This window comes from Pelodiscus sinensis, chromosome 3 (genome assembly GCF_049634645.1).
Source record: "Pelodiscus sinensis isolate JC-2024 chromosome 3, ASM4963464v1, whole genome shotgun sequence".
Classification (NCBI taxonomy): Eukaryota; Metazoa; Chordata; order Testudines; family Trionychidae; genus Pelodiscus; species Pelodiscus sinensis.
Window position 1 is genome coordinate 177,083,448 of NC_134713.1, and position 23,148 is coordinate 177,106,595.

Below are 23,148 nucleotides of genomic sequence, written 5' to 3' on the forward strand. Positions count from 1 at the left end.
CAGTTGATCAGCTGTTTGTCGTCTCAGCGCGCTAGTCTGGACGCTCCCCTGCCAACATAAAAGCCCTTTATCGACCTCCCCGGTAAACCTCATCCTACGAGGCATAACGGGGAGGTCGATAAAGGGCTTTCATGTCGGCGCGGGAGCGTCCAAACTAGCGCGCTGAGCCGACAAACATCTGATCAGCTGTTTGTCGGCTCAGCGCGGCAGCCATGTAAATTTAAATGAAACCGCGATTATTTAAATCGCGGCTTCATTTCCCTTTGCCGATCTGTCTAATCTACATGCCTCCGTTGACGGAGGCATGTAGTTTAGACACACCCACAGTGATTGAACTGGAGTGGGAGTTCTTCCAGCTGGAAGAATGAGCTTCCCTAGCAGAGTCCTTGCCTTTGGGAGTACATGTTCCTGAAGAACAAGGTCTTTATACTTGCTGAGGTAGGATGTCCTATGCCAGTTGAGCAATTGATGCAGACCCCAGTGAATAAGAAAATTGTATTTCCTCTGAAGCATTGTTTGGAGGTGAATACAGCCATCCTGTGGGTGGCAGTGTACTATGTATTATAGCTCTTCCTTTTAGGCTATTCTTGTATGTCATGGGGAGATGGCTAGTGAGAATACAACAAGCTTTCTTCGATGGAGTGCATAACATACTGCAGTGGATTTTCATTCATGACCATACTTATCAACAGTGAAGTCAGAAAAATGATATTTTAAGGTGGCCCTGATAGCGAAAAGGCCTAAGATTAGCTTTCTTAACTTAAAGGAGCAAGTTATTTCATGCACTGTTCTACAAGAGTCTTCACTCTGTGTGACTTAACTATTTGTGAAGTGCATCTGTGCACTGCTGAAATATAGACCGAGTTCACCAATTTTCTGGGATCAATGCCAGAGAGTTGCAAGGTTTCCATTCATTTTATTTTAGTTTTTCCTAGAGCAATATGGTGAGGCTGTGCTAGATTTTCCTCTGTTTCCTATTAATTAAAGAGCTGCTTTGGATGACCTGGGATTAGGAATTTAATAATTTTACTCACAATAGAAAAAGGTTCACATGTTTATTGTTTCCGTCTTTCTCTGCTGTAGGTTTGTGGCTAGAAAGAAAGGGAAGTGTTATGTGGCTCTCAGCTCCTTTAATCAGCCCTGCTTTTTGCAGACCTTTGACTTGCAGACAGTGTAGGTTAGATCAGTGGTACTAACAAACTTGACTCAGTGTAGCTTGAGTTAATTGGACAAGAGAAGCAGGGACTGGTGTTTTCAGGTGAGCAAAGAAGGTGAAAAAAAGCAAAGTATTTAAAGAACCATAATGAAATCCTGGCCCCACTGAAGTTAATGCCAAAATTGCTGTTGGATCTGAATAGTCCAGGATCAAAGGCCTTCTGTTTTATATGCTCCTATCTTGATATTTTGGTTACTGAAACATAAATTAAAAACTCACGTACACACGGGATGCCAGTTTTCATTAGCTCGCAGTACAGGTATGCTGAGAGTAGAGATGTAAAAAATTGGTTTAAAATGTAACGTTGTAACCATTAAAAATCCTAGCAGTTACACAATTACATGTGCTGTGGACTCTGCAGTATAAAGCTTATACATATTATGCTTGATATTGCAGAGCCTGCAGTGCAGCCGGCTCCCTGGGAGTGTGGCTGGCTTTGCTGCAGGCTCTGCGGTATAACTTTTTATTTCAAAGCCCAGAAAGAGGGGTGAGATCTGGCTCTCCAGGAGTGGGAGCTAGCGTGTAACCATAACAAGCCAATAAGCTGATGCTTGTTGGTTAACCATTTAAACAGTTATGCTTTTACATCCCTAGCTGAGAGAGGGAGTAGATGAGGAGAAAGGACACAGAACCCCATATCCCTCGTGCTTCTGCTCAGGAGCCATAGTCTGTCTGCTTTGGTCCTGTGGTAGTGGAAAGAGGAGGCTGAAGGGAGCATAAATATAGTTCTGCTCCCCACTGACAATCAGTGACAGTGCTAATCTGCTCAAATAGCACAAGTATCACAAGTACTGTACCATGGATGATTATGTCCCATGCAGCGCCACTAGGAGTGTGGTATTTGTTCCTGGTTTCTGTTGGCATTGTGTTTCCTGACACTGCCACTCAGGCAGAACAAGCCCTTCCACCTTTGCCTTAGTGCATCTCAGGCTCATAATTGAGTCAACAGTGCATAGTAGCATAAGTGACCACAGGAAATGTCATAGTGGATCAGACCAGCAGTCAGTTTATTTCAGTATCCGTCTCTGACAGGAAACAGAACCAGCTGCCTCAGAATAAGTTGCAAGAGGTCCTGCAGTGATGAGGTGATGGAACCCTGAATTCACTGATTTAAAAAAAGAAGCAAGCACCTGCTTTCTTCTGGGGGGGGAGGGGGGACGGAGAGGGGAAATTCAGGCTACTCTGCTCTTCTCCTGGCCACTCTAAGAAGTTCCCATTGTAATGCACAACTATGTAGGTACCTTGCGTGGACATTTAATAGAGGATGTGTTGTGCTGCAGAATCATTCAAGACTTCACTTGTCATCCATCAATCATCAGAATTCCAAGACTTTCACCCAACTTCGCTTTCAGTATAAGAATCTGCTTTTTCTTTTTACATTTTCCAAACATCAATCATGATTTTCAAAAGTGACTAGAGGTTTTGTTTCCCTCGGTTTTGGGGTGCCTCCTTTGAGGCATTTCAAAGGGCGCTGATTACTTCCCCCCTGAAAATTGATCCCATTTTGGAACTCTCGGGTTGAACACTAAAACTTGGACATGTAATGCTGGCAGACCTGAACCTGTGACCTCTGGGTTTAGTGCATAAGCCTCTACCACATAAGCTAAAAGCCTATTAGCTAATGGTGTAGAGAAGACACATTATTCTCTCTTTAAGTGGTCTCAGTGCCACTACATGGGACACTACACCACATCCAGCAGATGAGTGAGTTTCAGAGGCACTGAAAATTACTAGTTTATTTAGAAAACCATGACAATATACTTCATTTATTAATTCATAAACATCTCTAGTGACTCCTCTCGGTACTGCTGGAGGAGATCTGATGGTACAACACTGCCACTGTTTGCCAAAGATGACCTAAATCCAACTCCCTGATAAGGCACTACACCAAAATTGATTCAGAGAGGTAGCTGAGTTAGTCTGTAACTGGAAAAACTTTAAAAAACAACAAATAGTCTAGCAGCATCTTAAAGACTAACAAAACATTTAGATGGTATCAAGAGCTTTCCTGGGTACAACCCACTTCTTCAGATGAATGGAGAATTAAAAGTCCAGATCCAAGAATAAACAAAGGCTGGGGGGAGAAAAAATGTGCATTACAGTGTTCAAGTTACAAGAAGCTGATAAGAACCATTTGCACCTTTTCTAAATGCCCACTGTTTAGTTGGTTAAGTCACTAGGATGTGGAAGGTAGCATGCTAGCCAGTCTGTGTCTTTTGTCATACCTCTATGGTAGGAATCAAACTTGTATATGAAGTGTTGGTGTCTAGTTCTCCAACAGGTTTTTGTTTGTTACATATCTGATTTGTGTCCATTAATTCTTTCCCGTAAAGACTGTCCAGTTTGGCCAATATACGTGGCTGAGGGGCATTGCTGGCATTTGATGGCGTATATCACATTAGCGGATGTGCAGTTAAATGAGCCCCTGATGTAGTGGCTGATGTGGTTGGGTCAACATCAGCCAGCCACATCAGCCACTACATCCGCTAGTTAGGGTACGTCTACACTACAGCGCTAGTTCGAACTAACTTAGTTCGAATTAGTTAATTCGAACTAAGCTAGTTCGAACTAGCGCATCTAGAACTAAAAACTAGTTCGAACTAGCGTTTTGCTAGTTCGAACTAGCGCGTCCACACTGATTGGACGCAGGGGGGCATTTAAGGGCAGCTGAAACCGGTTCTGGCAGGGCATCAGGTCAGCAGTTGCTTTGTGTGGCTGCTGTCTGAGGCTATCTGAGGCTCGTGCTTAAAGGGACCCCCCCTGGACAGCCAGTTCTCAGCTTTTCCTGCTTGCTTGCCAACCTCGCCGAGGGACAGCAAAGCGTTGGTCTCTGTGCCCGTCTGTGTCGGTGCTTCCCTTCGGGGGGGACCGCCGCAGGTGGCAACATGGAGCCACGGCTCGCCCTGCACCTTCTGGTGCACGTTCTGGACTTGCTGCTGCAAGCCTGCCACCAATGGCTCGAGGCTGCCTGGCACCACCTGGGGAATGTCAGCCCCCTGCCTCTCCGCCTGGCCGCCCTGGGGGCCGTGGAGGAGCCGCGGCGGCGCCCCGGCACCGGCGTGCCCCGCCGCATCTGGCGTCTGGACACCAGCAGCGACTGGTGGGACCGCATCGTCCTGGAGCGCTGGGACGACCGACAGTGGACCCAGAACTTTAGGATGAGGAGGGACACCTTCCTGGAGCTCTGCGAGTGGCTCGCCCCTGCCCTGCAAAGAAGGGACACTCGCATGAGGCCCGCCATCCCCCTCCAGAAGCGGGTGGCCATCGCCCTCTGGAAGCTCTCCACGCCGGACAGCTACCGATCCGTCGGGAACCAGTTCGGCGTGGGGAGATCCACTGTCGGAGCAGTGCTCATGCAGGTACGGCGCTCGTCGGCCACCGAGCCGGGGGGGAGGGGGGCTGCGAGGAGGGGATGGGCCGCCCCAGGGACAAAGGGGGGGGCGGGAGGAGGCGAAGGCGCCCCGCACCGGAGGGGTCGGGCTGTCCCGGCCGTACTACACGCCGCCAGGGGGGTTGCTTCCGGGAGTGGGGCGTGGGGCACTGCCAGGGCACGCACGCTCCCAGCCACCCAGGCGCCCCACTGATTGACGCTTTGCTGTGTCTCTCTCCGCAGGTGGTCAAGGCCATCAACCGGGTGCTGCTCCGCAGGGTGGTCCGCCTCGCCGACCCGGACGCCGTCATCCGGGGATTCGGCGCCCTCGGCTTCCCCAACTGCGGGGGGGCCATCGACGGGACGCACATCCCCATCCGTGCCCCGGAACACCAGGCGTCCCGGTACGTCAACAGAAAGGGGTACTTCTCCGTCATCCTGCAGGCCGTGTGTGACCACCAGGGACAGTTCACGGACATCAATGTGGGCTGGTCCGGCAAAGCACACGACGCACGGGTGTACCGGAACTCCTCCGTGTGCCAGCGGCTGCAGGACGGGACCTTCTTCCCCAACCGCCACATCAGGGTCGGGGACGTGGACATGCCCGTCTGCCTGGTGGGGGATGCCGCCTACCCACTGCAGCCCTGGCTCATGATGCCTCCTCACCCGTCTGGACCTGGCCGAGCACAACATCCCTCCCGTGGTGACGGCATGTTGTGTGCTCCACAATTTGTGTGAGCGGAAGGGGGAGGCTTTCTTGCCAGCCTGGATGGCTGAGGCTGACCGCATGGCTGGACACTACGGTCAGCCCCGCACCGCCGCCGTCCGGGAAGCCCAGCGGGGGGCCATCCGGATCCGGGAAGCCCTGCGGGAGAGCTTCCAGGTGGAGGAGGAGGAGGACTGACCTCTCCCTGCATGCCCCACCGGGGCCTTCTTCCACCCTACCCCCCCCTTCCCCTTTCCCCTCCCTATCTACTGTACAATAAAGACACCTGTTTTTCAAACAAAAACGTCTGTTTATTTCAGAGAACTGGGGTGGGGGAGGGAGGAATGAAGGTGGGAGAAGGGAGGGGGAAACCTGGGACGAGGGAGCTGGAAGGGGAGGGGAGGGAAGGGAGGAAGGGAAAGGAAAGCTCAGGGGTGGGAGTCTGGGTGCCTCTCCCGTCTCGCCACACTGCGGGTCCGGGGGCGTCGGTGGGGAATGGTTGTGGAGGGGGGGGCAGAGAGGACAGGGGGTGTGGAGGAAGCAGGAGCGGAAGCAGGAGCGGAAGCAGGAGGAGCAGGGGGAGCAGGGGGAGCAGGGGGAGCAAGAGGGGGAGCAAGAGGGGGAGCAGGGGGAGCAAGAAGGGGAGCAAGAGGGAGAGCAGGGGGAGGAGGAAATGGAAAGCGGTCTAGCAGGCTCTGGAGGTGGCCTCACAGGGCACGGCCCTGCTCCTCCAGGGCCTCCAGACTCCTCTGGCGTAGCCTGAGGTCCTCCTGGACCCAGTGGTCCTGGAGACGGAGCTGTCGGTCCAGGAACCGGAGATGCCGCCTCTGGTAGTCCTCCTGGTTCCTGGCTGTCCTGCTTGCCCGGGCGTGGGCAGCTGCTGCAGGCGGTGTGGTGCGCCCTGCAGGCCCCGGTGCTGCAGCTGTGGTGCAAGAAGACCAGCGGTCAATTACCCCAGGGGCCCAGGTGTGTGAAACCCAGCTCACCTCTGCAAGGCCAGGGCCCCTGCAGGATCCCCAGCTGCTGCTCCGTGGTGGGCAAGGCCCAGGCGCACGGTCCCGGGGCTCCCTCTCGCCCCAGCCCCCCGTACACATAAGGGGAACACGAGGGTACTCACAGGTGGACGCCTCCACGGCCTCTGATGATGCAGGCGAGTGGCTCTGTGGGGTGCCTCGGGGGTCCCGGGTCCTGGGAAGGCTGGCGGCAGGCTCCTGGCTCTCAGAGCCCTCTTCCTCCTCCTCGGTGTCCAGGAGCGGTCCCTCTGCCCCGGGGTCAATCACGTCCCGGGGGGCAGGGACGGCATGAGGCCCCAGGATGCGGTCCAGGGCATGGAAGTGGGGGCAGGCCTCCGGGTCAGCCCCTGGCAGGCAGGCCCGGGAGTAGGACTGCCGCAAGTCTTTAATCTTGCAGCGCACCTGCTCCCGGCTGCGCTGGTGGCCCCTGGCGGCCAGGCTGGCAGCCATGCGTCCGTAGACGGCCGCGTTCCTGTGGCTAGTGCGGAGATCGTGGACATTGGAGGCTTCCCCCCAAACCTCGATGAGGTCCACGATCTCCGCACTTGACCAGGCGGGCGCCCGCCTTTTGCGCCCCCGGGCAGGCTCCCAGGAGCCGCCAGGCTGGTCGTGGGGAGCAGTGGAGGGCTGGGAGCCCTCGGATGGCTGGCTCATCCTGTGGCAGGTGCAGGCTGTGCAGGCACGGGTGCTTGCAGCCTTGCAACTGGCACAAAGTGAGTAGCCAGCCCGTGGCCCTTTAAGGGCTCCGGGGCCGGGAGGGGGGCAATAGAGTTTCCCTGGTGTTGGCCAGAGTGGCCACCAGGGAAACCTGGGAAGCCTTAGCCTCCCACTAGTTCGAACTAAAGGGCTACACAGCCCTTAGTTCGAACTAGCTAGTTCGAACTAGGCGTTAGTCCTCGTAAAATGAGGTTTACCTAGTTCAAACTAAGCGCTCCGTTAGTTCGAATTAAGTTCGAACTAACGGAGCGCTAGTGTAGCGCCTAGGAAAGTTAGTTCGAACTAACGTCCGTTAGTTCGAACTAACTTTCAAGTGTAGACATACCCTTACAGACTAACTTGGTTACCCCTCTGAACCAATTTTGATGTACTTTTTATTCTTGGATTTGGATTTTTAATGCTCCATTCATCTGAAAAAGTGGGTTGTACCCATGAAAGCTCCAGATACCAGAATTGGCGGCCATTGAGCTACCCAGATAAATGACAATCCAGGGCAGCAAAGCACCTTTTGTAGCACATATGAAGCTGTTACCTCTTGTGAAAGGACAAAAGGGGATGGAAGCCTGAGGAAAAGATTCATTTTTTCAAAAGCCTTATAAACATGTGCTCTGGGTTTGCCTTGAGAACAGTGGTTGCTTTGAACTATGAGTGTTCACAACTAGTTCTATGTTCAGTCGAGAGCAGTTGGGGGGCAAGTATACACAGAAGTGACATCCTGGAAGAAAGCATAGTGCCTGTGTAACTCACACACCTTGCTCAGTGTCCCATGTAGGGGCACTAAGCTCCAGAGGTTTGAAGTTATGGCATGTGGGAGGTTTTAATTGTGTGTGAAGAGTTTTGCATTTCCTTGCTTTATTTATTTATCAATATTTATGTTACAACGGTTTGTAATTGGCCAGTTTTCAGCAAAAGAAACTGAAAATATTGAATCATAAGAAAACAAAGGGACCTGAAAGTTTTTTTTCCCAAAAAAACAATTGCTCCAATTTTATCATCTTTCCCTCTCTCCCCTTTCAACACATTTCCTTTCTGAAAGGGTAGCTTTAGGCTTCTCTAGCAGATGTATAGCTATAGCTATTGTACTTTCATAACTCCAAGCTCCCTTCCTAAATTCACAGTGCCCAGGGTTGGCCATGGACAGGGGCTGCTGGACCTGGCACAAGCCAGGACTGAGCAAGCCCGGCTCAGTCCCAGCTCATGCCAGTCTGCTTAAACTTCTGAGCTGCAGCGGGGGTAGCTCCTGTACTGGCGCAAGCTGGGACAGATCGCCTTCCCTTATTGACTAATTGTGTCTACTATAAATTGTATCGACTATACGATTAGTCAAATACCCACTTTTTAGCATCCTTAATCCCAACATCCTTTGAAAAGATGAACAGTACCGTACATGCTTAAGAACCTGAAATGTTTTTAAACACTGATCTAACCATTCATTTACATGTGTTCAATGTACATTTATGATATCTATAGAGGAGCAGTCTCATTTCTGTAGCTATGCCTTTATTTCTAGGATTTTTCACAAAGTCCCACAATCCCAGTCCCACAATCTGAGGGTGCCAGGAAGTCTCAGAATCGGGCACATTGTCTGTAATAATCATAATGGACCTGATCCTTCTATTCCCTTCATCTTATGCAGTCATTTACACTTTGCCCTGGTGTAAATATCTATACCAGGCATTACATAATGGAGACATGGGGTTACACAAGCTGAAATGTTTTGATGAAATCAGGAGCAGAACATATAAACTCAGGTTGTTTCTTGTGCAAAAGAATTCAGTTGCATGTCACTTCTCTGTGCCTGTTTGCCTTCCCTCCCTCACCCCCCCCCCGCTTTTTTTTTCTATTTAGATGTGGGTTTTTTGGGAGATACTGTTTCACATTATTTATTTGCATAGCACCTAACACAAGGTCTGTCTAGGCTCTTCATATTATTTATTATTATTATTCTATAAATGCATTTTCATTTCCACAGAACAAATAATTACAGATTTTTGTATATCATATAATGTTTTTGAGAAAAAATGTTTGAGGGAGGCATATTTTTCTCTATTTTAGCAACTTCTAAATGATTTTCTTTGATTTGCGCGGTACTTTTCCTTTTAAATTGGGTTCTATATGAGGGATGAAAACAGTAAGGGATCATATTAGAACAAGTCAAGTTTAAAAGGTCATCAGCGCCTCCTCAGTCTATGACACAGCTGTTTCTGTCTGTGCTGTTATTTGGTTGCTACTGCGAGATTGTAGGTAGGGTATTTTTAACATTTCACCAGACTGCTAGAGAAGATTACCTCAGCACAGCAGTACTGCCTTGTGCTCCCTGTTGTCACTATAGGAAATACTTTAAACCATCTACATGTTTTGTTAGTCTATAAAGTGCTACCAGACCATTTGTTGTTTTTTAAGTTTATTTTAGCAAATGTTTAGTTAGCTAGTAGAGTTAGCATTGTCTGCAATAACTTCAAGTCCCTTCTAAAAAAAATGCTAAATGTTGTTGTTTGTTGTTTAAGTACATAGATCAGTGTCTATTATGGTTTTACTATTTCTATTACAGTAGCAGGTAAGGGTGCTAGCCAAGCACATGGGCCATGTTTACACTAGGAATGCTGCACTGATGCTATACCTATACCAGCATACTATACCAGCAAAGAGCTTCTAGTGTCAGTGGAGATTTTACCAACTTCTACTTATGCAGCTACGTCAGTCAAGATTCACACCTCTGGCTGGCATAGTTATGCTGGGTAAAATCTATAGATATGGTCAGTATGAGAGACAGCTCCCGACTTGTAGCGTTTACAGTGTCAAGCAGACAAAGAGTGGAAGGGAACAATAAGAACAAGGAGTGCCTTACCTAGCTCCCACTGCAAGTCTGTGGCAGAGCCAGGAATACAACCCACCTTTTCTCCGTGCTTCATCCACTAGATTATGCTGGTCTCCAAACTCTATGCTGGAGTATCCCCTGAGGTCAGTAAAAGACTTGTGGTGCAGCCATGGCTTGCTGGGTCAGCTGACTCGAGTGTGTGGGGCTCACGCTGTAGGGCAAAAAGTTGCAGTGTGGATGTTCAGGCTTGGTCTGGAGCCTACACTCTGAAATCCCATTGGGAGGGTGAGTCTCAGAGCCTAAGTCTGATCATCTACAGTGCAATTCCCTGCAGCCTCAAATCCATGAATCTGAGCCAGTTGAGCCAGCCTCTGAAACACAGTGCTGTAGTTTTTTTTATTTCACTGTAGATGTATCCCTCATCTTCTCATGCCAGGCTAGCTGCTACTCTTGGCTTTCCCTATCCCCTATCCATTTCTGTCTCTGTTCCATTGTTTGTTTGCTTATTTTTGTCTTTCTCTTTTGAGTTTTTGTAATGCTACACTTTTGAAATTCCCTTTTCCTTCATTGCCCCATTCGCCTACTCACTGAGGGTACGTCTACACTACGGTGTTATTTCAAAATATCTAATTTTGAAATAGCTATTTCGAAATAAGATATTTCAAAATAACACGTCTACACACAAAATAACACATCTACAATGCATTTCAAAATAGCATTTGGCTATTTCGAAATAGCACGTCCACATTGAGTTGACATTGAATTGTATTTAAGGCCGGCCAGAACCAGTTTCTGCAGGGCATCAGGTCAGGCGTTACTTTGTGTGGATTCTGCCTGAGGCTATCTGAGGCCTGTGTTTAAAGGAACCCCCCCGGACAGCCAGTTCTCAGGTTTCCCTGTTTGCTTGCCTGCCTCACTGAGGGACAGCAAAGCATTTTTTCCCTCAGCGTGCTCTGGTTGCCCTCACTCGGGACACCAAAGCACTCTGCAACATGGAGCCAGAGCTGCCCCTGGGCTCTCTGGTGCTTCTCGTGGACATGTTGCTGTGAGTCTGGCTGCACTTTCTGTAGGCTGTCATCTGGGAGGTCCATCGGGGGACTGTCAGTATCCAGGTGGCCCTGCAGGAGAGCTTCTACCCTGAGGAGCACTAAGAGCCTCCCTGGTCTGCCCCACTGGGGGCTTGTGCCTCATTCCTCCCTCACGTCCTCCCACTGTACTCCTCCCTAACCCCCATTCCAGATGTCAAATAAAATACACATATTTTCATGAACACAAACTCTCTTTATTTAACAAAACTGGGGTGGGTGGGATGAAACTCTGTGAGACTGGGAAAAGGAGGTGGGAGAAGGGAGGAGAGAGGGTGCGAGATGAGAGGGGGAAACCTGGGAGGAGGGAGCTTGAAGGGGGAAGCAAGGGGAAAAGGGGGAGGGGAAGCTCAGGGTTAGGGGTCTCGCTGGACCAACTTGATTTTCATGAAAACCTGCTCCTGGGTTAGCATGTGACTTTTGGTGGCCAGGCTGGCAGCTATCCTGCCATAGACGGCCGCGTTCCCGTATCTATTGCGGAGATCATGGATGTTGGGGGCATCCCTCCAAACCTGAATAAGGTCCATGATCTCCGCCCTGGACCAGGAAGGCGTCCACCTTCTCCGGGCCCTGGCAGGCTCCTGGGAGCTGGTAGACTGCTCCTGGGGAGCAGTGGAGGGCTGGCTGCCAGTGGCTTGCTGGCTCAAGTTTTGGGGCCACTGGGTCAGAGGTAGTGACTGCTGGCTCTGGGCTGGCAGGCTTGGAGCTGGCACAGGCACTGTGGCCAGAGTCTACCCCTTTAAGGACTCTGGGGAGAGGGAGAGGAATTTTCTTGGTTGAGGCCAGAGTGTCCATCAGGGTACCCTGGGAAGGGCTGGAGGCCCCCATTTAGAAATAAGTGTCTACACAGCACCTATTTTGAAATAGCAATTTTGAAATTGGCGTTATTCCTTGTGGAATGAGGTTTACCAATTTCAAAATAAGCCTTCCACTATTTTGATTTAATTTTGTTAGGAAAGTTATTTCGAAATAACAACTGTTATTTCAAAATAACTTTGAAGTGTAGACATACCCTAAAAGTCTACACTCCTCTCAGAGTGGGAGAGAATCTATGGATGCCACCCAGAGCATTTCTGAATGCCACAGCAGCTCACAAGTAAAGAGCAGATTGGACTTGCCAGGTTGCTGTCTGAGCTGATATTTCCATATATGGGAGCTACTTCTGAGACTGGCAACATTTGATGCAATGGCACAAACGAGGAGCGAATGCAGGTGACTTTCAAGAACTTGTATATAAACTTAATAGGGAAGATGTGACCAGCAAAAACCCAGAGAAGTGTTCTGATTGTTGAAGAACTATTTAAAACAATGTGCCGAATAAAAATGAACTTATGGGACAAATATAGCTGCATGGTTAGTTATTCCCCTTTATTCAGCACTGGTGAGGCCACATCTGGAGTACTGCATCCAGTTCTGAGCCCCCCACTATAGATAGGATGTGGATACATTGGAGAGAGTCCAGCGGAGGGCAACCAAAATGATTAGAGGGCTGGAGTACGTGATCTGTGAGGAGAGGCTGAGGGATTTGGGCTTATTTAGTCTGCAGAAGAGAAGAGTGAGGGGGGATTTGATAGCAGCCTTCAGCTTCCTGAAGGGAGGTTCCAAAGAGGATGGAGAGAGGCTGTTCTCAGTAGTGATGGATGGTAGAACAAGGAGCAATGTCTCAAGTTACAGTGGGGGAGGTCTAGGTTGGATATTAGGAAAAACTATTTCACTAGGAGGGCGGTGAAGTACTGGAATGGGTTACCTAGGGAGGTGGTGGAACCTCCATCCCTAGAGGTTTTTAAGTCCTGACTTGACAAGGCCCTGGCTGGGATTATTTAGTTGGGGTTGGTCCTGCTTAGGGCAGGGGGCAGGACTTGATGACTTCCTGAGGTCTCTTTCAACCCTAGGATTCTATGATTCTATGGTTTTCCCAGAAAATCTCTAGGGGGAAGGTGAAGGCAAATACACCCCTTCTGGGAACACAAGAACTCTGTCTTTTGAAGCTTTGCTCTGAGGAGAGGACCTTTGCTGATCCCAGGGTCCCAAAGTCAAAGACCCAAACTGTATAAAAAGTGATGTTCAGGGTGCTGGGTATGGTTGCTCTTACAGAAAGCTGTTATGGAATATCTGACCACAGAAAATCAAACCTTGGAGGGGTCTGAAGTATTGAATCCTGCCTGAGCCTTTTTGGGTGCTTTGTGCTAAGCTTATTAGCAAGGTTTCGTTTATTGTTATGTTTCCTCTGTACTGCTTTCATTTTTAAATATATATATTTAAGTCCCCTCCAGTGAGCTCAAGTCCCCTCCAGTCCCCTCCGGTGAGCAATGCGGGCCAAAGGACTAGCGGAAGGTCTGGCATCAGCAGTAGGGGCCGGGCCTGCCCTCACACTTATGGTAGATGAAGAAAGTGGGGCAACTCTTCCCCAGCCTGTTCTTCTCCATTGGTTCCCAGCCATGTCTCTCTGCTTCCCTCCACCAATGAGTGCAGGAACAGGCCTGACCTCAGCTGCTGGCGCCAGGCCCCTTGCGAGGCCTGCGGGCCGCTCTGGGCTTCGCGGGGCCCAGGGATAGTTGCCTCAAACTGTCCAATGGATGGGACAGTTCTGAGGGTACAGGTCTCTTCTCAAGAGAATTCACAGCTGAGAAGCTGGACTGTGGAGGTGAAAACAGGTGCAGTTGCCTTGGACTGTAACACCTTCATTTGGGGCCAAAACTCTTTTCCTTTCAGCTTCACAACACCCTTCTGAAGACTGTTGGTAAGTAGTAGTAGTATGCTAATTTTCCCAGATGGGAGAACTGTGCCACAGAGTTGAATGACTTGCTCAAGATGTCAATGAGGCTCCAGTACAGCAAGCTGTTCTACACTGATAGACCTGTGTAGATCATCTTGCAGATGTTATGTTCATGACAAAGTTGGGAGTAGAGCACCTGATTCTGCCTTGTGCTCTAATCTCTCGACCATGTTTTCTCCCTATGATGGTAAGTGATCATTCACAGGATAACAAGTGTCTTTCAAGAATCAAACTCATGCCATTTGCTCAAGGTAGCTCAGGTGTTTTAGACTTAATTCAGGTCTTTTTTTTACTGAAAGTAGCAACTGCATCGCACAGAAATAGGAAAGGATTTTGAATGAAAAATACCGTCCATGCTCACATGATTAAAAAAAATTACATCTGCCTAACTAGTTACAAACACCTTTCGTTATTAAATAGTTTTTAATTTTCTACTAAGGGACCCCTTAGGATGCCATCAGGGGAGGATGGGAGTTACTGCTCTCCAAACCATCCAACTAGCTTCAGTGGACATGTCTCATCTTCTCAGCAACCTGAAGCAGTGGTAAATGCTATTAAGGTAACACACTGCTATGCAGTCTATGCAGAATGTTACGTATGTTGTTTGGCATATGTTCCATTGTACTTAGAGCAAGATCACTGTAATATTATCTTCATACACAACATTATTTTTTGTTTCACTCATGTATTTAGACTGTGAACTTTTTGGATCAAGGATTGTCTCCATTGTGAATGTGCACTGTCTAGCAGAATGGGTCCTATTGCATTCCCTTAAAAATAATGATACATATTTTCTTTTATGTTTATTATGATGAAGGTTGGGACAGGCAATTTGTGGATCAGATGTATTCTTTAGTATAAAGTGATTAATATGAATATCACAAACTATTTTTATGAAAGTGAAACCAAAGTTTACAGTATTCACATGCATGATATGGACTTTGTTGTGTGTTTTCAGAGACTACATCTACACTGCAGTGCTATTTCGGAATACCTCTGGTATTCCAAAGTAGCTATTCTGCCTCTTTTGAGCGCACCCATTATTTCTAAATATAATGGGCTTGCTATTCCAAAGTCCCTGTAAATCTCATTCCAAAAGGAGTAAGGGACCTTTTGGAATAGCAATTTATTTTGAAATAAGTGCTGGATAGACTGCCAAATTTTGAAATTCGCTGTTTCGAAATTGACTCTAAATAAGCTACGCAGTTTGCATACCTCAAATTGTATTGCTTATTTTGAGCTACAGGTGCAGTGTAGTATAGATGCACCCAGAGAGCATGATATACCTATTATGTAATGCTGAAAACCATTCATGATCATTGTAGAGTCAGTTCAGAAGGTAGAGTAAATCTGTTTTCATGCTAACTTTGGTCCAGATTGTGAGCCTCCTACTTATATATTGGTGAGTGCATAGGAAGTAGTCCTGTTGACTTTTAAGAAGTTAGTAGCAAATGGTTCCCTTAATGAAACAAAATGTTGTTAAAATGAGCTATCATGAAGTATCCAGCATATCAGGAGATTTTACCTGGCAACCAGGCAAATACACAGTACCAGTACTGTATGTGTGTCAGCTATACAGTAGATATCTCTGCTCCTTTTGGGGCACTTTGAACAAGTGTGTTAACTCATTGCCAGAGAAACGCATGGTCTGAGCCTTGAACCAGGAGTGTGCAGGTTTGCCAGTGATAATCTTCTACATGGTGTGGGCAAATTATTCTTATACAGTTTATTCATTTGAAGACAGAAATAATACTCATTGTAACTACTTATGTGCCTTACCAGGAAATGATGTAAGGATAAATTAGTTACTTAAGGGGCCCATTTTTGCACTCCTCTCATTCAGACAAAAGTTCCCAGTGAAGTCATTGGGAGTTTTGCCTCAGTAAGGTGAGCAAGTTTGGAGTCAGTGTTGAGCTCTTCGAAGATAAAAAGTGCTAGGTAAGTGCTGAATATTATCGATTTGACTTTATAACTATGTCTAGACTACATGCCTCTGTCGGCAGAGGCATGTAAAATAGGCTACCTGACATAGTCAATGAAGCAGGGATTTAAATATCCCCCAATTCATTAAAATAAAAATGGCCGCCACACTGTGCTGGCTCAGCTGATTGTCTGCACAGCGCGGCAGTCAAAATGTGGATCAGTCGACAAGGGAAGCCTTTGTCAACCGATCCCTTATGCCTCGTGAAACGAGGTTTACATGATTGGTCGACAAAGGCTTCCCTTGTCGACCGATCCGAGTCTTGACTGCCACGCTGTGCTGACAATCAGCTGAGCTGGCACAGTGCGGTGACCATTTTTATTTTAATAGAGCAGGGGAAATTTAAATCCCTGCTTCATTGACTATGTCTGGTAGCCTATTTTACATGCCTCTGCCGACAGAGGCATGTAGTCTAGACATACCCTATGTGTTGGTTAGTGGGAAGGAGAATTCTCCTACAAGTGGCTGGGTGACATTGAATTCTCCTGCATAAAGCTTGAGTAAACAGCTTTTATTCAGGTGAAGTGTGTAGGCGTTGTGACAGTGAAAGCCATTCTTCAGCAAAGTATCAGGGAGTGGGCAGCCTCTCCTCACCCGCTGCTCTAGCATACGACTAGACTTTGGCCACATGCTCTCCTAAACTGCCAGCCACCATATACACCCAGTCTGCTTGGGAGCAGTACAATCTCCCCATCCTGCCCCTGTAGTATCTAGGGGAGGAGAAGCAATTCAGTTTGAATAGTGCATGTATCAGTGGCTCCCCAGGTCTTGTGTGTCCCCTCCACAGATGGATGAATTTCACCTGCTGTCATTATGGAAAACAAAGCTGCACAAAACAACTTAGCCTAGAGATCATGTGGATTTACAAAATAAGATTATTGCAGTTAGCTCTGTAGCACCTCTGACAAATGGCTTTGATTGGAACAATTATCAACATGCATTTGAGAGTGTATGATAGCTGGTGGAGGTAAGTGGATGTGTTTACAGTGGTAAAGTCTCATTAGGGATATTAAAATGGTTAGGATGTATACTGAATTTAGTTTTCTGTGATGTGATACCCTTGCTTTTATCCTGGCGGGAATTGTATCAGCAGGCAGAAATAGAGATGAATGATGCCAGACATTTCCTGATGTGTGTTAAATTTTGCCAGTTAAATAAATTTTCTTACTTTCAGCCAAACTTGAGATTCATTGCAACATTATAAGTTTGATCTGGCATTCCTTGTCTACCCAAAGCTCCCACTGACACTAGAAGTAGCTCTGGGTGTGCAAGGAATGCAGGATCAAACTCTATATGTAGATCTAAGTCAAAAAGTCTGCTTTATTTTACAGACCCGTCTTTTTAAATTTCCTTTTATACATCCAGGCTATGTCTATACTGCAAGCCTCTTTCGAAAGAGGCTTTTTCGAAAGTATCTTTCGAAAAAGTCTCTTTCGAAAAAGAGCGTCTAGACTGCAACCAGTACTTTCGAAAAAGCAAGCCGCTTTTTCGAAAGAAAGCACCCGGGCAGTCTGGATGCTCTCTTTTGAAAACGCCGTTTGCAGTCAAGAATGCCTTTTTTCGAAAGAGCACTTTCGAAAAAAGGCATTCTTCCTCGTGAAATTAGGTTTACCGCCATCGAAAGAAAAGCCGCATTCTTTTGATTTAATTTTGAAAGAACGCAGCTGTAGTCTAGATGCAAGTGAAGTTTTTTCGAAAAAAGGCTACTTTTTTCGAAAAAACCCTTGAGTCTGGACACAGCCCAAGGGAGGGAGTCTTTTATTTTACAGCATCTCAGTGTGGTTTATTAAAATTCACCCTTCAGGGCAGGAAATCTCCTACCAAACGGGAGAATTTTAAAGGGATAGGTTTATGAGTAAAAATGGACTACGGTGACTGATGGATGTTTTGCACAGTCCCAAGATACCACATGCTCTTTTCTGAGGTCCCATAACACTTAGAGACAGATGGTGTCTCCAGGCACTGTGGAATACTGTACATGCTTTTGACAGGGGAGCTAAAGATATGGACACAATCCGTCAAAAGAGGGAGCAAGTGTAAACGTGCTTTTTTTTTTTTTTTTTTTTTGTGATTTCTGCATGTCAACATTAGTTTCTTCAATAAAATTTGGTAATGTAGACTATGTAATGGAGACATATACCCTAAATCTGCACAGGGTTAAAAGGCCCTGTGGCATGGCAGCGGCTAGCCTGGGTCAGCTGATTTGGACATACTGAGCTCAGGCTGCTGGGACTCAAAAATCTCTGTGTGGACATTCATGCTTGGGCTGGAGCCCATTCTGTGGGACCCTCCACCCTCACAGGGTCCCAAAGTTCAGGTTTCAGCCTGAGCTGAACCAGAACATTTTTCACAGCGATTTTTCAGCCTCGATTTTGCTCAAGTCAACTGACCTGAGCCGGCTGTGAGTCTTTTATCCCTATACAGGAATATCAGAAAGTAAGGGGATGCTGGCCACTGACCTACCTTTGGTGCAGATGCTCTGAAACACAAATAAACTTAGAAAAGTTTTTCTTTCCATGCAGAAGAGACTTAATTCCACAAACCTTTTAACAACTATCTAGGGTGAGTTACAGCCTGAGTGTTTGCACCTCAGTGACTCAGGAGCTCAGAGAGAGTATCACCTCTCACCAACACCACATAAATATTTAGCAAATATAAAACAAGTTAGAAATTGGCTTTCATCAAAACTGAAATCCATGAAGTATTATGTTGATTTGAAATACAATTCTTGGAAGTATATGAAAGGGCACCTTCTATGTGGTGTATCTCAGAAAGGTGCTTCCCAAAGTTTAGTAAAGAACTTGAGCACATGCTTAAGTTAAGCATGTGTTTAAATTTCGTTGACTTCAATGTTAGGTGTGGGGGTGTAAGTGCCCTCCTGAATCAAGACTGTTGCCTGAATCAAAATCTGAAGGGCCTAATCCAAAGCACATTGAGGTCAATGTGCCCAGCATTTTTGTGCCTATTTACAGGAAGAAGATGATCTAGTAAAATGGATGGCATCGGTGCCACTCTTCCTTGTGACAACTGGCACATTTGCACTAAGTCCCAGGACGAGGTTACCCTCTAGGAACCATTAAAACAGTAGGGCTGAGTGAATGGCATGGATTTTTTGATTGGGATCTAATGCATTGAATGCTCTTTTCCCAAATGGAAGAAAGCCTTTCCTTGGGAGATTTGCCTGGTTTAAGACTACATAACTAGATTACATATGAAATAACTGTGTGAACATTTCATATAGAAGCACATGCTTTTACGTTATGACCAGAATGTTTTTTTATCACCCAAACCCATATTTTTATGTAGAGATACAGTAGAACCTCAGAGTTACAGACACTGTGGGCTGTCCATAACTCTGAAATGATCTGTAACTCTGAACAACCTGTGATGAACTGCAGAAATGGAAGAGTTAGGGCTGCAGCCACAGGAATGGTGGGAGTCTACCCAGGGGGGCATAAGGTCTTCTGACTTTAGGGGCCACTAGGACTCCTGGGGGGGGGGGGGGGTTAGGGTTTGTGCCCCTTGAGAGCATTAGCGCTCAGGGCTATAGGTCTGGGAGCTGAGAGTTGGGACTCTAGCCCCACCACTTTGCTTCCAGTTTTAGCCTTATGGGAGGTACTGGGGTGTGGGGCTTCAGATTCATAGCTCTGTTCCTGGCTGCTGGGTCACTCCCAGTTTATCCTGGGGAGGTGGTGCCAGGCAGGGTGTTGACATTCTGTGTTCCTGAGGGGTGATTGATCCCTGCTCTAACCTAGCCCTTGCCCCCACTTCACCCTTTCCCCCAACCCTCACACCTGCCCCATCTGACCCCACTCCGCTTCCACCTACTGCCCCTGCTGTGCCTCTTCCTGACCCCAGTCCTCCCAGCACCTTGGATACCACTGAGCAGATGGGAGGGGAAAGAGGGAGTGGGAGAAGCTGATCCACAGAGCTGCCTGTGGATGCTTAGTACCCACTGTTTTTTAATGTGAGTGTTCCAAGCCTGGGGCATGCCCAGAGTTGGGGCCTATGGCACCAAGGGTCAGAGCTTCAGTCCTGGCACTCCACTCCCAATTTCATCTTTATGTGGGTACTAGGGATTGGAGCTTCATCCCTGTAGCTCCAGGCTTCTGCTCCATGAGGAGTGACAGGCCCTCCCACTTTGAGTGTGTATGTGTGGGGGCGTGGGTTGGTGCCAAGCAACGGTGATAACTTGCTGTGTTCCTGGAGCATGCTCGACTCCCACTCCGCCCCAGGCTTCCACCCTGTCCCACCTCTTCCATCCCTGCCCCATCCCCTGGTCTGGCCTTCCACATTCCACCGCTTCCCTCTCTCTTCCAGTCCCCACTCCTCCCTGTCCCCCACTGTCAGCCACTGAACAGCTGATCTCAACAACTGAAGGGAGTGAGGGAGAGGAATTGATTGGTGTGGCTTGCTGGCAGACAAGAGGGCTGGAGAGGAGGGGAGGAGCTGCTCTACAGGGTTAAGTGCCCACTCTTTTTTCTGTGAATGCTCCTGCCTCACAGGAGTCATGGCCCCGCAGCTCAATTCCTGGTTTCAGCAAGGGGCAAGGGAGGAGTAGGGTGGACTTGGCTCCTGATTTTGAGCAGGGCGGTAACAGTACTGATGTAAGGTAAGCCCTTTTCACAGCTTAATGCCAAAAGAGACCACTATGATCATCTGTTCTGACCTCCTGCATAACAGAGACGAAAGACCCTTACCGGGTAATTTTTGCATCAAACTTTTAAATCTAGTCCAATTTCACTGTATACTGGAGGAAATTGTGAGCTGACTACACTCTCTGATCTGCTTCATTACACTTAAATCTATTATTCAATTACACATGCATATTATGCTGAAAAGGCCTTTTTGGAGGTTAAATTTCTGAATGCTCTTATTGTAGTTGAACAAATTCCATTTGTAAAATAAAGTTTACTTTTTTTTCAACATACCCAGGACTTGGAAGCTCAGGAAAATGTAGATCGGCAGCATGGTAAAGAATATGACCATGACCTTAGTGAGACAGAAAAAGCTATAGTCAGAGAAATGTGCAATGTAAGTTTAATTTGCTTAATTTTGTATTCTGTACTGAAGCCTGAAACACTGTTTGTACTCAGGTTATTAATTTTTACAAATTGCTGACAATATGCCTTTAACATTTCCATATGAAAGTGAAAAGCCACTTACACTCCATAACATAATGTACCAATTTTTCATGAACTAAATAATTGTTACACTCTGGTCAGCATTGATCAGCATATTTTATGTTATAACGTACTAGGGGCTATAACCCCTGCTTGCTATGTTCGCCAACCCCCGTCTCTCTGGGGGTAGGTGTCTGGCCAGGGGGCAAAGTGGGCTGTGGGGCAGGGTGTCTGGCTGGGGAGGAAGGGCAGGAGCAGGCTGGGGGTGCAAGGTCTCAGTGGAAGGGATGAAGAGGCTGGGGGAGGGTTAGGCTCAGATGGCAGAGGGGGCCCAGCATAGCCCCAAGGTGGGGGGTCAGGATCGGATGGCAGAGGCTGCCTGGGAGGTGGGGAGGTCAGGACAGCGGAGGTCAGGACAGCAGCCCGGAGGGGATGTGGAGGGATTGGGCTCGGATGGCAGAGGGGACCCAGCACAGCCTGTTGGGGTGGAGGAAGTCAGGTTGAGCTCAGATGGCAGAGGAGACCTGGCAAGGCCCACAGGAGTGGAGGTTGGGCTTGGATGGCAGAGGGGACCTGGCGTGGCCCAGGGATGGCAGGTTGGGTTCGGATGGTGGAGGGGACCCAGCCCCAGTAGATCTTCCCCAGCAGTGCAGCCCCCCCAGGGTGTGAAGCAGGAGCCAGAGCTGGAGCAGCCCATGCCTGGAGGGGATGACGTCAAAGCTGGCCACAGAAAGCAGCTGAGGACGTAGGCGGAGGCAGGTGGCAGCGGTGGCATGTGGATGTTGATGACATGATAACTTCAATTTGTCATCCAGGAGGTCATTTTTTTATATATGTATATATAGAGAGATAAATTTGCATAGAGAAAGAGAGAAAGTGGTCCCGTGGATAAGACCCTAGATTGGGACTCAGGAGACCTGGTTTTTATTCTCAGCTTTCTCATCAAGACTAGGATGTTAAAAGAAAGTGAAGCTCTGTGTGACACTAAACAGGAATAGTAACTGCTTGGTGCTACAGTTTCTCCATTTATAAATTGGGGGATATAGGGAGGGGGCTATCATGTGCTGAAAGTGTCTGTCTGCTATGTACATTGGACAAACATCTCAGACTCTTAGCCAAAGGATCAATGCTCACAAAACAGACATTAGACAGGATCACAAAGAAAAAACAGTTTCTTGCCATTTCAACCAGAAAGGATACTGTCTCAATGACCTAATCACCTGCATCCTACTTCAGAAGTTCTGAAATGTGATTTGTCCTTTTCATATGTGTTCATTTTTTTAATTGTATCCTTTGGTATATATGGTTGTGACTATTTTCTTCCACTATTTGATCTGAGGAAGTGGGTCTGGCCCACGAAAGCTCATCGTCTAATAAACCATCTTGTTAGTCTTTAAAGTGCTACATAGTCCTGTATTTTGTTTTAATTTGAAATAAGTGCTGTATAGACACTTATTTCGAATTAGGGGGCCTCCAGCCTTCCCAGGTCCCCCTGGTGGCCACTCTGGGCACAACCAGGAAAACTCCTTTCCCCCAGCCCCGGGGCCCTAAAGGGGCAGAATCTGGCCACTGGGCACGTGCGAGAGCCAGGCCTGCCAGCAGCCGCAGACCTTCAGGCAGTGGCCACAGGATGGCAGCCAGGGCAGCCAGTTCTCCCCCGCCCAGGCCCCCAGCACCCAAGGGCCAGTCAGGGGCCGTAGATGGCGCACGCCCTCATGGACTAGTATGGAGATCGTGGACCTCATTGAGGTTTGGGGGGAGGCCCCCAACATCCATGATCTCTGCTCTAGGTGGAAGAATGAGGCCGTCTATGGCCGCATAGTGGCCACCATGGCCAGGAAAGGCCAAAGGTGCACCCAAGAGCAGATGTGCCTGAAGGTGAAAGAGCTGTGGCAGGCATACCTGCCCCTACTTCCCCGCCCTCGACCAACTCCTGGGGGGCGGGGCAGTCCATGCCAGCCCGGGAGGTAGCGAGCTAGGACCAGAGGGCTCTGAACCGGACACACCAGAGGGGCCACCACCAGCTGTCCCAGTACTGGAGTCGGCAGGGTCAGCCAGGGAGGCCATACCAGGTAAGTGCCACCACTGTCCCCTACCTGGGGGGGGAGGCAGAGAGGGAGACCAGGGACTGCACGCATGGGCCATGCCTCCCATGGATCACGCAGCCACCTGTGCACATGTGAGCACGTGCCATGCCACCCTTGGGCAGGTGGCTCCAGCTGTGTGACACCCAGGGGCCGTGGCCCAATAGGCACATGCAGGTGTGAAGAGACCTGACATGCTCCCAATCCTGGGGCGAGACCCAGGAGGATGCTCTCCTTTCACACGCCCCCTCTACACAGA

The 23,148-nt window shown here is 48.2% G+C and overlaps 1 protein-coding gene across 4 annotated transcripts in view; it reads left to right on the plus strand.

The window, feature by feature from the left end:
* Positions 1–23,148, plus strand: part of CCDC85A (coiled-coil domain containing 85A) — a 160,401-nt gene that overhangs the window by 131,718 nt on the left and 5,535 nt on the right. Inside the window, exons 4-5 of one of the 4 annotated variants that reach the window (XM_006122144.4) lie at positions 14,141–14,260; positions 20,618–20,716. The exons of 2 other annotated variants lie outside the window; for them this stretch is intronic. In XM_006122144.4, coding sequence (XP_006122206.2) covers positions 14,141–14,260; positions 20,618–20,716 — 219 coding nt within the window. The remainder of the gene's footprint in view (positions 1–14,140; positions 14,261–20,617; positions 20,717–23,148) is intronic. One more of the 4 variants, XM_006122145.4, reaches the window with a different exon arrangement.